Source organism: Symphalangus syndactylus, chromosome 20 (genome assembly GCF_028878055.3).
Source record: "Symphalangus syndactylus isolate Jambi chromosome 20, NHGRI_mSymSyn1-v2.1_pri, whole genome shotgun sequence".
In the NCBI taxonomy this organism is placed as follows: Eukaryota; Metazoa; Chordata; class Mammalia; order Primates; family Hylobatidae; genus Symphalangus; species Symphalangus syndactylus.
In genome coordinates, this window is record NC_072442.2 from 23507566 (window position 1) to 23520536 (window position 12971).

Below are 12971 nucleotides of genomic sequence, written 5' to 3' on the forward strand. Positions count from 1 at the left end.
GAGGGGAGAGGGAAGTGTATGCTGGAGAGCTCCCCACGGGCAAGGCCTGGCTCTGCGTCACTCACTGTCAGATCCTCAGAGCCCGGGGCTGGCCCGGCACGTGGCCACCATTCCCTAAGAGTTGGATTGGATCCGTCAGTGCTGAAGGCAGGGAATAGAGCTTAGACAGACCCTCTGTGTCCTGTCTTCTTCATCTGCAGCTTACTCATCCTTGCCCCTTTCACACGCACCTGGCAGAGGAGGTGTTCACTGAGCTTGAACAAAATTCAAGCTACAGCAGCTGATGGATATTGAGGCCTAGATTCTCTGTCAAAGTGTTTCTCAAAGAGTGCTCTCCGGAACACCATGGAAAACTCATTTACTGTATAAATTTGAAAATCCCTGCCCGCAGGTCTATCCTTGTGTATGAGCCATCAGCTCATCAGGTGTGTGTTTGCTGGACCATGTGGAGGAAGCTGAAGAGACATGAGCTGAAGGCAGACAGTGAGTCCCAGGTGGGATCTTAGGACAGGTATGAGAAGTTAGGCAAAAATGGGATAATTCTAACCTTCATAACCTTAGATAATAGTTCACATTATTATTTAGTTAATAGGATTTAGTTAATATGATTGTACCCACTTCTTAAATTTTTTTTAAGAGATAAAGTCTCACTCTGTCACCCAGGCTGGAGTGCGGTGGTGCAATCATGGCTCACTGCTTCCTGGAACTCATGGGCTGCAGCAATCCTCCTGCCTCAGCCTCCTGACTAGGTGGGACTATAGGCACACGCCACCGTGCCTGGCTAATTTCTTTGACTTTTCTCTAGAGACAGGGTCCACCCATGTTTCCCAGGCTGGTCTCAGACTTCTAGACTCAAGTGAACCTGAACCTCCCGCCTCAACCTCTCAAATTGCTGGGATTAAAGGTGTGAGCCACCACACCCGGCCCAAATTTCTTATGTGCCATGCTACTACAAAACGTCATTATGAAGGGAGGTTGGATGGAAGGTGTAGGAGGACACTGTAGTGCCTTTACAATATTTCTGTATATCTAAAATCATTTCAACAGGAAACATTTATTTCAAAACATGAAGGTGGTTCTTGTTCCATGAGTTTAAAGTACAAAAGCAGGCTCATGGTGTCGTCAAAACCTTCACGGGCATGGAGTTCCACCGCAGGAATCTCCAGGAATCCTGAGGTCCTCCCTGAGCCAGGGCCGGGCTGGGCACACCCTGAGTGCCCACAGGATAGGTGTCTTCCCGGACAGCCCCACCAGGACAGGGTGTGGAAGAACGAGGTGCCCCTGGCAGGGAAGCTGACCAAATGGGCCGCTGGAACCGGGCTGGTGGGCCTGGAGAGGCCTGCCTGTCCCCCTTGCAGAGGGTCTTCCCGCCACGTGAAGCCGGCACAGGCCTGGGTGCCGAGGACCCTTGCTCGGCTTTGGCTGAAAGGAAAACAGACGTGGTCAGCGTCTCCAGGGAGCCCATGCAGGCCTTTCCGGGCTGGGCCCCACCTGCCTGCGTCTCTGTAGTCCTCGGGGTCTCTGTGTGGCCCCCGTGGCCTGACACTGAGGACAAGCCTGTAGTCTGCTGATCCCAGAGGGAGGGGTGTGTGCTGCCTGGCGTGGGGAAGCTGTCGTGGCATGGCGGGTGGCTCCTGGGACTGTCCCCAGGGTTGGGACTGGCTGTGGGTTTCCTGCCACACACATTCGTCCCAGGGCTGTTGGGCCTGGGATACGGCCCCCAGTCAGAACTCAGGTGGGAGGGTCCTTGGATGTTACCCAGCCCCTTGCCACCTCACATGGGGACCCGTCTCTGCAGTGGGTTTTTGGGCCCGGACGTGGGTCACCCTCTGCCCTCCTGGGCTGCCCAGTCCATGCCAGGACTGACTCTTCCCACATCGGGCTGAATTCTTGGCTCTGGCTCTGGGCCCGGGGTCCCGCCTGTGCCCTCTCCCTGAATGCTCTGGGGGTCAGGGACCCCCAATTCCCTTGTCTCCCTGGCTCAAGGCTTGTTGTCCTGGCAACCTTGGAGGAGCGTGCAGGAGTGAGGGGCCTCTGCTGCTCTCTGAGGCTGTGGGTGCTTGCAGGGAGAGGCGGGGTCTCCCACAAATGGGTCTGGCTCCTCTAGTAACTTTGAGGGCCCTGTGAGGGGGAGAGCGAGACACCGTGGAAAGTGGGGGGGGGGGCTTGAGGGAGGGTCTTGCTCGCATCCCCCTCCTGCGTGCACAACACGTCCAGTACACAGGCACTGAGCGCCTGCCCTGAGGACCGGTGGGCCTCCTGTACTTTCTTAGAGTCCAGGAGGAAGAGGAGGAAGAAAAGGTGAAGAGGAAGGCCCAGGTAGTAGGATTGCAGGTCCCGGGCACTCCCCCACTGTTGACTGCCCCAGAGGGTGACATGGGAGGGGACACGGCACTGGAACCCACCTGGGGGTGGCAGGTCCGCTTGCTTCCTCCGTCGTTCGTTCACAGAGGCCCTGAGGTGCTTGAGCACCCTGTCATCATCCCTGGCCCAGTGATGGCAGAACCGGCTCGCGATGCATGCGCACAGGCCGGAACTCGTCTTATTGAAGCGATCTAGGGACAGGGTAGACATCAGGCCAGAAGAGTTCCCTGGGAGGGGGCCAGCACGTACCCCATGGCCACTTCAGCCTCTCACTGGGTGGTGCTGGATCCTTTTGTGGCCACCCCAGGGGTCCAGATGTGCACAGGAGGCTGTGACTGGGGGGCGACCTGGACAGGGAAGTGCCCGCCACACTCCTGACTTTCATCTGGGTCATGTGGGGGATGGGCTCGCTGTCACAGTGCCCTTCCCGGCCCACCTGGCCAGACCTCCCTCTGAGCCAGAACAGGGGATCGTGAGGACAGTGTGAGGAAGCTGCCCTCGGGCCAGTCGGGGTCTGACCCCAGGGCTCCCCAGGCCCCATTAGGCACACGTAGACTTACTCTGCCGCACCTCGAACGCAATGCTGGTCATGTGCATCCGTGCTTGTTTTCCTTGTAGCAGGTAAACGTCCCACAGGCGCAGGGTCAGCCTGAGAGAGATCTGTGGAGACAGCAGGCGTGGGAGAACCTGGCCCTTCCAGGTTGGGGCTGGTGGCTCGAGCTGTGCCCATTGGGGTTTCAGTCCCCAGAGTCAGTGGCCTTCCCCATGAGCGTCGCCTGGGCCCTCCAGGACGCTGGGTCAGGCAAGGTCTTGCAGCTCCTCATGGGGGGCACTCATATGAGTGGAGATGTGGCTCCTGGAGAGAGGGGCTTGCCCAGCGCTTGAGGCTTCCCTGAGCCCTCTCAAGTCGGGTCCTGGCCCGGTCTGCCCATGAGGCTGGGCCTGAGCCCCAGCCATTGCCCTGGGATGACCCCTCTTGGGCACAGGGTTTTGCTTGAGTGTCCTTCGGGGGCCCACCTGAGACTCCTGTGGGCTGGGGGTGAGCCAGACTGCCGGACTGAGGAAGCAGGGCACTGCAGGGCAACGAGGGTCCCTGAGCCAGGGTCTCCCTATGCCACCTTACCTTCATTAACGTCCGGAGAAGCCAGCCTAACGAGAGATGCTTCCCGCATAGACCAGCGTCTATGTCCTGGTCCTGATGGGAGCAACAGAGGTGCTCAGGCCACTGGGCTGCCCTAAAAACCTCCCTCTTCCAGGGCCTCTGAAGAACCTATGCCTAGTGCAGAACACTGGGCACTGTCCGGGGCTCCCCGCGACACCGTCCCCTTCCCACACTCTCGGTGGACACACTGCCCTTTGCCCTGCTCTGCAGGAGCTGGGGCGCCATCCCTGTGCCTCTGTCTCCTCCAGGGCAGGAAAGGAAACCAACTCCCAGCCCATGGAGGACCCGGCATCCCAGGTCAGGCCCTGGCTGGGACTCAGCCAGTCACCAGCCCCACGAGGGGCTCCAGCCCCCCTGCTCCTCCAGCCCCACGGGATGCAGGGCCTCTGGGGAAGAGCCGAAGGGACCATAAACTCACCAGATGCCACATGGTCTTGGGTTGTGACGTGGGAACCACATGCTCCCGATGGTCTTGGAGCCCCTGGACTGTCCCGCCATTTGGGCTGTGGAATCCTGAGAGGCCCCCAGCCCATCATGAAATCAGAGCCTTCCCCCAAGATGTAGAGCCATCAGCTGCAAGAGCTGGGCAGCTTGAGAGGCCCCCAAACCCGAAGGCTTCCCACCCTCCCATCTGGTGACCCCACCTTGCGGCCTTTACCCTGGGGAGGTGGGGCGGGAACATCCCCTGGAGCCTGGCTGGAGGTTCCCCTGGAGGCCTCCTGGGCCAGGGTGCAGAAGGGGCAAGCCTGACTTTGAGGCCACAACAGGGCAGCCAGAACAGTGTGGGTACTGGGCTTCCTGGTCATCTCCTGGAAGTGGGGTCGGGCCAGGGGACACGGGATGGGAAGATGCTGCCACCTGGGCTTGGTCGGCCCATTCGTGTGCACCAAGGGCAGCGGGAGCCCCGGCAGCTGGAGGGCAGGAGGACTCTCAGGGAGGGGAGAGTCGGCTGCACAGAATCAGAGCCGGAGGCCGTGGCTCCGGGACACAGAGCGTGGCCACGGGGAGGATGAGATGCCCTCTGCTGATGGGGTTGAAAGGTGTCTGACTTCAGCTGTGGGGGGCCAGCTGCGGACTCCTGTGGGACCCTCAGCAGAGACGTCCTAAAGGCTCCCAACGAGCCGGCGACACAAGGAGGGTGCCTTGGCTGAAAGCCGAGATCACCTGGCCACGGTGGCCGTCCCCGGGTCTGGCTGCGTGAGGCCCCAGGGGCAGCTGTTCACCTACCCTGCAGGGAGTGCCTCTCACTGGCCAGCAGCTGCACCAGTGCCCAGAATGCGTCCTCCTCAGGCAGATACAGGAGGAACAAGGCGGCGGCGTGGCTCAGGTTCCCGCGGTAGCCCACATTCTGCAAGAGCCAGAGTCACCATGGAAGGACATCAGCTGGGAGGGCTGAGGTCACCTGGGAGGACCCATGTCATTGGAGAGGGCAGAGGTGACTGGACAGGCTTCCTCTGAAGAAGAGGCTTCCTCAGGATGCAAATTCATTTCATGACAAGAGCCAAGTCCATCAGGCACTTCAGCACCTTGTCCAAAATGTCTCCTGAGACCACCATCCTGCGTGTGACGCTGCCAAGCTCCCAGGCTTTGGGGCAGCCCCAGGAGGAGGGCGTCATTTCTTGTTCTCAGAAGTGGTGGTCAGGCCCAGGTGACACCAGGAGTCCAGGCCTCAACTCCTTTGTGTCTCAGCTTGACCCCTTGAGACCACCCCCTTGCTTGGAGGCTTATGCCAGCGGGGAGCTGGAATCCTACCTCCTATAAGCTGGTGGGTCACAAATGCCAACTTTAAAAGAAGCAACGACACCCCCACCAGACACCCACTCCTGTGAATATGGAAATATGGCCCAGGAACCTCACTGCTGGGAATACTCACCGGGTTATACTCCGCATATGCCAGGAGTATGTAGAAGAGTTCCCGCTGCCTAGGAAACAGAGAAAGGGGGCTATGGTTTGGTTTGTGCAGATGCTGTTAGTTTCACTTTGTATACAAATCCTAACAACAAATCCCATTTCACATTCAGATGATTCACCAGAAAAGCGGTGAGCTCTTCAGGGCCTGAGGCTGTTGAAGAAATGTTTCAGTAAAAGCCACATCTGTGACATGCAAATAGCCCAGTTGTACAGTGAGTTGACCGATCCTTTTCACTCTGAATGATTTTTTTTTTTCAGTTTGCACACACGCCAGTTCAGTCTCTGGGTGTACAGTTCCTCCACAGTTCCAAACCAATGTGCGGAGTCTCCCGGCCACCGCTCCAGCCCCTCCTGGAGTGAATCCTTCATCCTCCAAGTCTCCAGAGTGGCCCCTACGCACCCAGCCTCTCCCCGATTCGTCAGCCCCTGGCCACCCAGACTGCTTCTCAGTCCCTGTGGTTTGGCCTTTTCCAGAATGGCCTAGGAATGGGAATGCTACTGTGGTAGCTTATTGGGTCTGGCTTCTTTCCCTTAGCAAAATGCATCTAGGATCCACCCACGTCCTTGCGGGCATCACTGGCTCGTTCCCTTTTCTCACTGGGTCTTCCGTTTGAAGGGAGGACCAGCCTTGCTCTCCCCATGCCCGTGTTGAAGGCCGTCCCCGAAGGCTCGGTGTGTGAGTGACGGTGAATCAAGCAGTGAACCTGGCATGCAGGTTTCATGTGGATGTCAGTTTCCAAATCAGTGGGTTCAATATCTGTGACACCTTGGGGACACTTGGTTCAAGTCCATTGAGCTTTGTGAGCCACTGCCCAACTGGCTGCCAACGTGGCTGTGCCGTGTCATGTTCCCAGCAGACATGGATGAGAGTTTCCAGGACCCATAATTCTCCCAGCGTTTGGTGCTGTCAGTGTTGTCTGGGTAGGCTCATGGGCCCTCCATCCTGCCACCCTCCCGTAGGTCCTACCACGGGTCCCCGTGGGTCAGGGAGAGCACCTTTCACCATTGTGCATGATTTTCTTTGCTGTCTTCTGTCTCCTCAGGATCCTCCTGGGTTCCGGCCCCACATGTTCCAGTCTGGCCCAGGGCTTGGAACCAGGGAGGTGCTCGGTTCATGGTGCCTGCTGCTCCCTGGGCCAGGAGAGCTCTTGGTGGCTCTGTCATCCCTCCTGGGTGACCCTGGCTTCTGCTCCGGGGAAGTGCCCATCCCTCTCATTCACCCCATCTCCGCTGGGACCCTGTGGCTCCCGTAGGCTTACTTGGCTCCATATCGACGCCTGAAGAAGACATGGTCCTGGAGAGTCCTGCTAACATCCTGGTCGATCTGATGGATGTGTTCAGATGACCTCTTGCCCTTCTCCTTCATGAGCTGTAGGGCAGGGCCAAGAGGAGGAAGCAGCCTCAGAACACATGGAAGACTCCCTGCCCCAAATGGCAGTCAGCCCACAGTCAGCACTTCGGGAAGGAAGGAAAGAAGGAAGGTTTCCTTCTGCAGAAAGCTGCTTTTTGGCTTGTTATTGAAGCCGGGGGGGTCACCAGAACCGAGTCTGTCTGTGGTGACTATGCCACCGTCCCTGCCCAGGATGTGCATCTGACCATCCTCCCCCATGCCCCCCAGGGTGGGTTTGATGTTCCCTCCAGCTGGAGACCTGGGCCCCTGACACGGCCTGTCCCGTTTGTTGTGCTCTGGCTGAGTGTACCTTGTATTTGCCGGGGTTTTTTGATTTGATTTCCTGAATGTTCAGGAGGACTGACCATGCCCGGCCCCGGATGTTCCTGGGAATCCCCTTGTATGTGCGATCTACGAGCTGTGGGCAGAAAACAGTCTGGTGTTACAGGCCACGGGGTGACCCCAGTGAGGACCAGAGCCCGGGGATTCTGGGAATTGTCGGTTTTGGCCCCATGATTCCTCAGTAGAGGTGAGATCGAGCTGGGACAGGGTCTCCCTTCCCAGGACTGAAAGAGTGGATGGACACTCAGAGTCAAAACTCTGATCTGAACCTTTTTCTTCCTTCGGGTCACCAGGGCATCCCTAGCCCTCAGCTCCAGGTGGTCCCAGCCCTAGATTCAGATTCCCTCCCAGCAAGGTGATGCTTGTACGAATAGGCAGGCAATCTGGCGACCAGGCCTGCAGTCCTCTGGGTGAGGACAGTGTGCCACGCACCCTCTGAGAGGCTGACGGTGTCAGGCCACAGCCATGGGTGCCTGTCCCCTGTCTCTGCAGAGAGTGCTTCTGGGGGCCTCTCCCTCCACACATTACCTTTTCGCTGTTCTTGTACGTCTCCCATTTGCCCAGCATCTCCAGCCACTTGCTGTTTCTCGTCTCCCGCCGAATTCGCTGTCAAATGAGGAATGTTGGAGTTAGTGGAGCTGCCGGGCTTCCCAGAGCTCCCCGTGGATGCTGGGTCTTGGGCTCTGGAGCCCTGGTGGGACCCAGCTGGAAGGAGCCAGGGAAGGGCAGACCCTAAGGGCTGACAGCCTTTGAGCAAATGAGCACCAGTGGGCTGGCTTTGGGACCCCGGGATGTGCCATCCTCAGGCCACAGACACACCAGTCTTAGGCCCCAGCCTCTAGGTGGGGTCCCGACACAAGCGGGAAGCCACCCCCAAGCCAGGACTGTGGTTCTCACTTTGGAATTTTATCAAACTGCCAAAGTTAAATCAACCTGGGGTCAGGTCTCTGCTCCCTCTCCCAGTGACAGAGTGTTGTCCTCACCCGCCACCGCCCAGGCCAGCTGCCTCACTGCCCACCCGCCCAGTCCCTACGTCCCTGGACCAGCCCCTCCATGCATCAGGCTCTTACCTTTGCCTCCCGCGCAGTCAGAGGAGGCAGCTCCGTCTCACTGTAAGGCAACCCAGGCAGCGCTGAGGACCTGCACAGGGCCTGGAGCCACCCCAGCCCGGGAGCCAGCCCCCAGAAAGGACTGGCTCTGTCCCTACCCAGCTCAGGGCTCAGCCCGGGAGAAGGCACAGGGAAGGGAGGACAAGGGCCTTCCTGTGGGGCTGACTCCCAGGAGGGGCAGGACCTGGGAGAAGAAGGAGTGCAGGGACAGCATGGCCGGGGTTACCGGGGCCCCTGGCGTGGGGGGTGGTCAGGCTGCACAATGGGGCTGCCCATCCTGGACTCCAGGTGGTGCTTTCTGCTGGAGCTGAGAAAGGTCAGCCCTGAGATGGGATGGGGGCCGCCCAGGGTGGGCGACCGGGCCCTGACAGGAATCCCTCAGGGATCGACCACATCACCCCGCCAGGGTCAAGGGAGCCTGCCCTGAGACCTGCCCGGTGTACTCTGGGTGCCCCAGGGGCCCATCCCACTTGACAGCCCCAAGGCTCTTGCAGGCTCTGATCTCCCAGCATCCACCTGCCTCTCCCTGCATCTGAGCCACACACCCTGCGTTTCAGAAGTGGCACGGCTCATCAGCTCCCTCCCACCCTACGTCCCCTGGGATCCGCTGTCTCTCCATCCTCTGATCCCTGAAGGATGGGCTCCAGGCTGGGCTCCTCTTACCTGGCCCCAGATCCCTTCCCAGCACCAGACCCAGGGTCTTCAGTCACAAGCCCTGCTGCCTCCCCGGCCTCACCCTGAGATGCCCAGAGCAGGGCCCTGCCCATCTTCTCCCCCATTCTCTTAGGTCCAAAGCCCCCACTGTCCCCACACCTTTCCCCCTTCCCCATGGGGACAGTGAGGGCTGTAACTCTAGGGAAATGGGGGAGGACAGGGGCAGGTGGGCCCTGAGAGACCTGCTGGACAACAGCCCCGAGGCTGGGCCAGGTGTCTCCTCACCCTGTGGCCACAACCCTTGGATCTCACTGGGGTTGTCTCCTGGTAGACAGGGCCAGACCCTCGGGCTGCCCCGCTCCTCTTGTGCTGACTTGCCGACAGAACTGCTGAGAGCCCAGGGGCCTGACCTAGCCCAGTCTCCATTCCCACCGGCTCCCTAGATGGGTCTTGCACCTCTGGCCTAACAACAACCTCGGGTTGGACCTGCAGGGGAGCCAGGGAGGAGTTCTGACCCTGGAAAGGAGGTTGACCCGAGCTGGCGAGACATGTCCTGTGTCAGAATGGCCTTTCTAAAAGCAAACCCATCCCTGAGCTGAGACAGATGCTTTAGGGGTGAGGGGAGCACAGAGGACTCACTACACAATTGCCCCAAACGGATCCACACGTTCGAACGTTCCGATAAACACAGGCTCCTTGTCCTCTGGCAGCCCGGCTCGGTGCCCCTGTAACCCAGAGGGAGCCTTGGTGAGGGGTCCAAGGTAAAGGGTGCAAGGGCCTGGGGGTATTGGCCACCCGTCCCTGCCCTGTGCTCCTAGGGAACCCAGGACCCTTTGACCAGGGCGCACTGGAAGAGGCCTCCCTCCAAGAAGCAGACCGAACTGTACCTTTTCATATTCCCTGATGATGTCCTCTCGCTCCCGCGCCCGCCAACTCTCCACGTCCTCCACCACGTTCATCCTGTGAGACAAAATTGCATAAAGGTTACACTGTACCCGACAGCTTCGGAGAACACCTGAACCGCTCCCACCGGGCTCCCAGATGCTGGTTGGTGGTGTAACCTTCATTCAACCACTGCACTCTGGTAAAAAGGGGCCAAACCCCGTGGCCCACACCTCCATGGGTCTCTGCAGTCCAAAGCCGCAAGCAGGGGTGAGCATCTTCCCAAGGACTCGAGAAGAGTGGGACCTGGACAGAGAATCCCATTTTCCCCTTATGCCATGAAATGGGCACATGCCTGCCCCGTCAGGTTGAATGGTGTCCACCAGCCAAGGGTGAAGGGCCTGTGATGGGCTATTCCGGGGTTGTGGATGCGAACTGGGGTCAGGCACCAGAGGTCTCTGTACGATCGGCCTCCCGGGATACTCAGGGCCACAGAGATGCCCAGTTTCCTATGGGGAACAAGATATCTCCTGACTGCTCCGTTCTACCTCGCTCATCACTTGGGCTACCGTGGCCCTTCGGTCTAACCAGTGAAGCTGCATTAGGAATAACGCCATTTGAGCGGGAGTGTGTTTGGTTTTGGGGATGAGGGATGAAAATGATCTACTGTCCCCAAAGCAGCCACTGTGCTCATGGAAACCACATCTCTCGGGGAGGGACTGCGGACTCCACCATTCTGAGCTGTCCCTATAGGAGGGGGCTTCATTTTCCTGGGTCACTGATGAAGAACAGTGGGTCCTTGCTCCTGGAGAACATCTAGATGGACCGTCCCTCCTGAGAATACTCAGGGCAAAAGGAAAGCGAGGCCAGACAGAATAAGAAATACTTGGGGAGAAGCCCAGTGCCTGGACCCCTTCGAACACAAGGAAAGATAGTCTCCCCTCAGCCAGCCCTCCAGGGCTCCTTCACTTTCCACAACTGCCCAAGGGCAGAAGGCTCCCCATGCCACTCCCAGACAAGGGACCGTGTGTGTCCAGTGGTCCCACAGTGACCATCAGGACCCAGCTTAGGCCCCAGGTGTGTTCTGAGGACCCTTCCCTCCTCCCCACCCACAGTGGATCCATCCCAGTGTCTCTACCAGGGCCAGGCTCTGCCCCATCGGGATTGGAAATCTGGGCAGATTTGGGATCTCGAGCAGGGAGGTCACAGGGTTGAGGCCTGAAGTCTAGCATGGCACACAGCAGGGCTGAGAGCAAAACCCAGGGTCATATCTGGATTTTCGGGCTGGTTACCGCCTCTCTGACCCCAGACGTCTCACCTGTCGAATGGGTACATTCGGGAACAGCACCCACTCTACGAAGCCACTGTGAGGACGAAAGAGAAAATCATCTATACAGGCAGTGTAGAACGGGCTCCCTGTGAGTGCTCAGGGATGACCCTCCTCCTCAGTAGCTGCCCAGAGGCCAACACCGCCCGTACCATAGCCACTGTCCCCAAGTCAGCCTGGAGGGAAGAGAACAGGTCACACTCACCTGATTCTGATCAATCAGCTGGCCTGGGTTATGTATGCCTCTCAGGGAGAAAACCTTCTCAGGGAGAAAACACAGCTGCTCACAGACACCACTGCCTGTGTGTAACTGCCGTAGAACACAGAGGCAGGCCAGAGAGCGGATAGGTGCTACCCATCAGTGGCATTCTGAGGTCACGGCACGCATCACAAGGGGGCCTTGCCCGGGTCAGCAGGGCCCAGAGTCAGGGTCCTCCGCTGCCTGAGGCGTCAACATGCCTGCCTGCAACGTGTTTGTGCACGTGCGTGCACACGCGTACGTGGGTAAACACGTCTGTGCACGTGTGTGTTGCTTCTCTGGCCAGGCCCGGCTGCCCCACTCATGGGCGCACCCAGTTCCTCATCACTGTCACCCCCGAGGCCCAGGGCCGGCATCAGAGCATCCATGGGTGCTCCCTAAGCTCAGCCCTCCCCGCCCAGGGTGGTCCTGGGATACACATAGGGGTGGAGGGAAGTGACTGCTGCTGTTGGATCTCAGAATACAAATGCTCATACTATTACCTAATGGTCTTTTTAGCGTCTCTGATGGTATCGCTTTTTCATTTCTGACATTTTAACTGGGTATTTCTCTCCATGACTCTTGGCTATTCTAGCTAGAGGATCCTGTGGGGAAAGTGCCGGGCACACAGTAGGGGCTCACTCTTCTAGACATGTTATCTAAAACCTGGCTCATCTGTCCTTCCACCCAGGGCCTAGGGGATGCCAAATTCCAGGGGCCGGAAAGAGCTCGGGATAAGATGAACCTGCAAGGGGAGGGCTTTGACCTGGGCTGAGTCTGCCTGTGCCATCCAAGTGGAGTCTCAAGTCCTGAGGCAGGACGTCCAGATGCCCCAGTGCAGGGCCCTCCTGATCAACACCTGCTCCCCTGTACTCATTAGCAACCTCACCCACCCGACTCTCAAAGCACACTTGGCTCTCGTATCCAGGAGCTCTGCATCTGTAGATTCAGCAACAGCAGATGGAAAATATTCAGAAAATAAGTTGGATGGTTATGTTTCTATTGAACACGTGCAGACTTTGTTCTTGTCATCATTCTCTAAAGAATACAGTATCACAACCATTTATGTAGCATCTGCATTGTATTACATGTCATAAATAATCCAGTAATGGTCTAATGTATACGGGAGGATGTGCATAGCTTATACGTAAGTACTACGCCATGTTATGTCAGAGACTTGAGCATCCGTGGATTTTGGCATTCCCGGGGACCCTAGAACTAATCCGCCATGGATACCAAGGGATGACTGTACATACTCAGGAAGGCTTCTCATTGGAGGAAGGGCCCGGTTCAGGACAGACAGGGACATCATGCCTGGACTACTGTCCATCCATCCATTCATCCATTGGCACCACCCTCCAGGACTGTCCCAATGACAGCCCTAGCAGGTGGAGACAAGAAAAAAGACTGGCTCAAATGGTACAGCTTTTTGAAGTCTTGGAAGATGTTGCACCATTATGAGAATAGAGGTCAGTTTTCTCCAGGATCCAGAAAGCGTATCAGGCAGGCTGGGGGACAAGAAAGGAGCACGGCCTCTCCAGCAGCCACACAGGCCTGCGGTAGGATGGGGCTGGGGCTGGGGCTGGCCCTGT

At 58.1% G+C, this 12971-nt stretch overlaps 1 protein-coding gene across 1 annotated transcript; it reads right to left on the reverse strand.

Annotated features, from left to right (window-relative positions):
• Positions 1 to 1096: 1096 nt before the first annotated feature.
• LOC129469615 (TBC1 domain family member 3G-like) lies at positions 1097 to 12888 on the reverse strand. Its single transcript, XM_063629949.1, has 15 exons — positions 12636 to 12888; positions 11133 to 11317; positions 9820 to 9892; positions 9572 to 9657; positions 8240 to 8279; positions 7698 to 7775; positions 7138 to 7245; positions 6697 to 6806; positions 5400 to 5448; positions 4754 to 4874; positions 3945 to 4039; positions 3488 to 3559; positions 2925 to 3024; positions 2406 to 2555; positions 1097 to 1422 (listed from the first exon to the last, which is right to left on the reverse strand). Exons 2-15 carry the CDS (start codon positions 11147 to 11149, stop codon positions 1112 to 1114), a joined length of 1410 nt encoding a protein of 469 aa, XP_063486019.1. The 5' UTR covers positions 11150 to 11317; positions 12636 to 12888; the 3' UTR covers positions 1097 to 1111.
• Positions 12889 to 12971: the final 83 nt, after the last annotated feature.

What these genes read in the sequence shown, in the direction of transcription:
- LOC129469615 (XM_063629949.1), bottom strand. An exon ending in CCAAGACCATGTGGCATCTG is followed by an intron (nt 3,560 to 3,944) that starts GTGAGTTTATGG and finishes TGCTCCCATCAG; the next exon opens with GACCAGGACATAGACGCTGG. An exon ending in TTCTCCGGACGTTAATGAAG is followed by an intron (nt 3,025 to 3,487) that starts GTAAGGTGGCAT and finishes CTGTCTCCACAG; the next exon opens with ATCTCTCTCAGGCTGACCCT.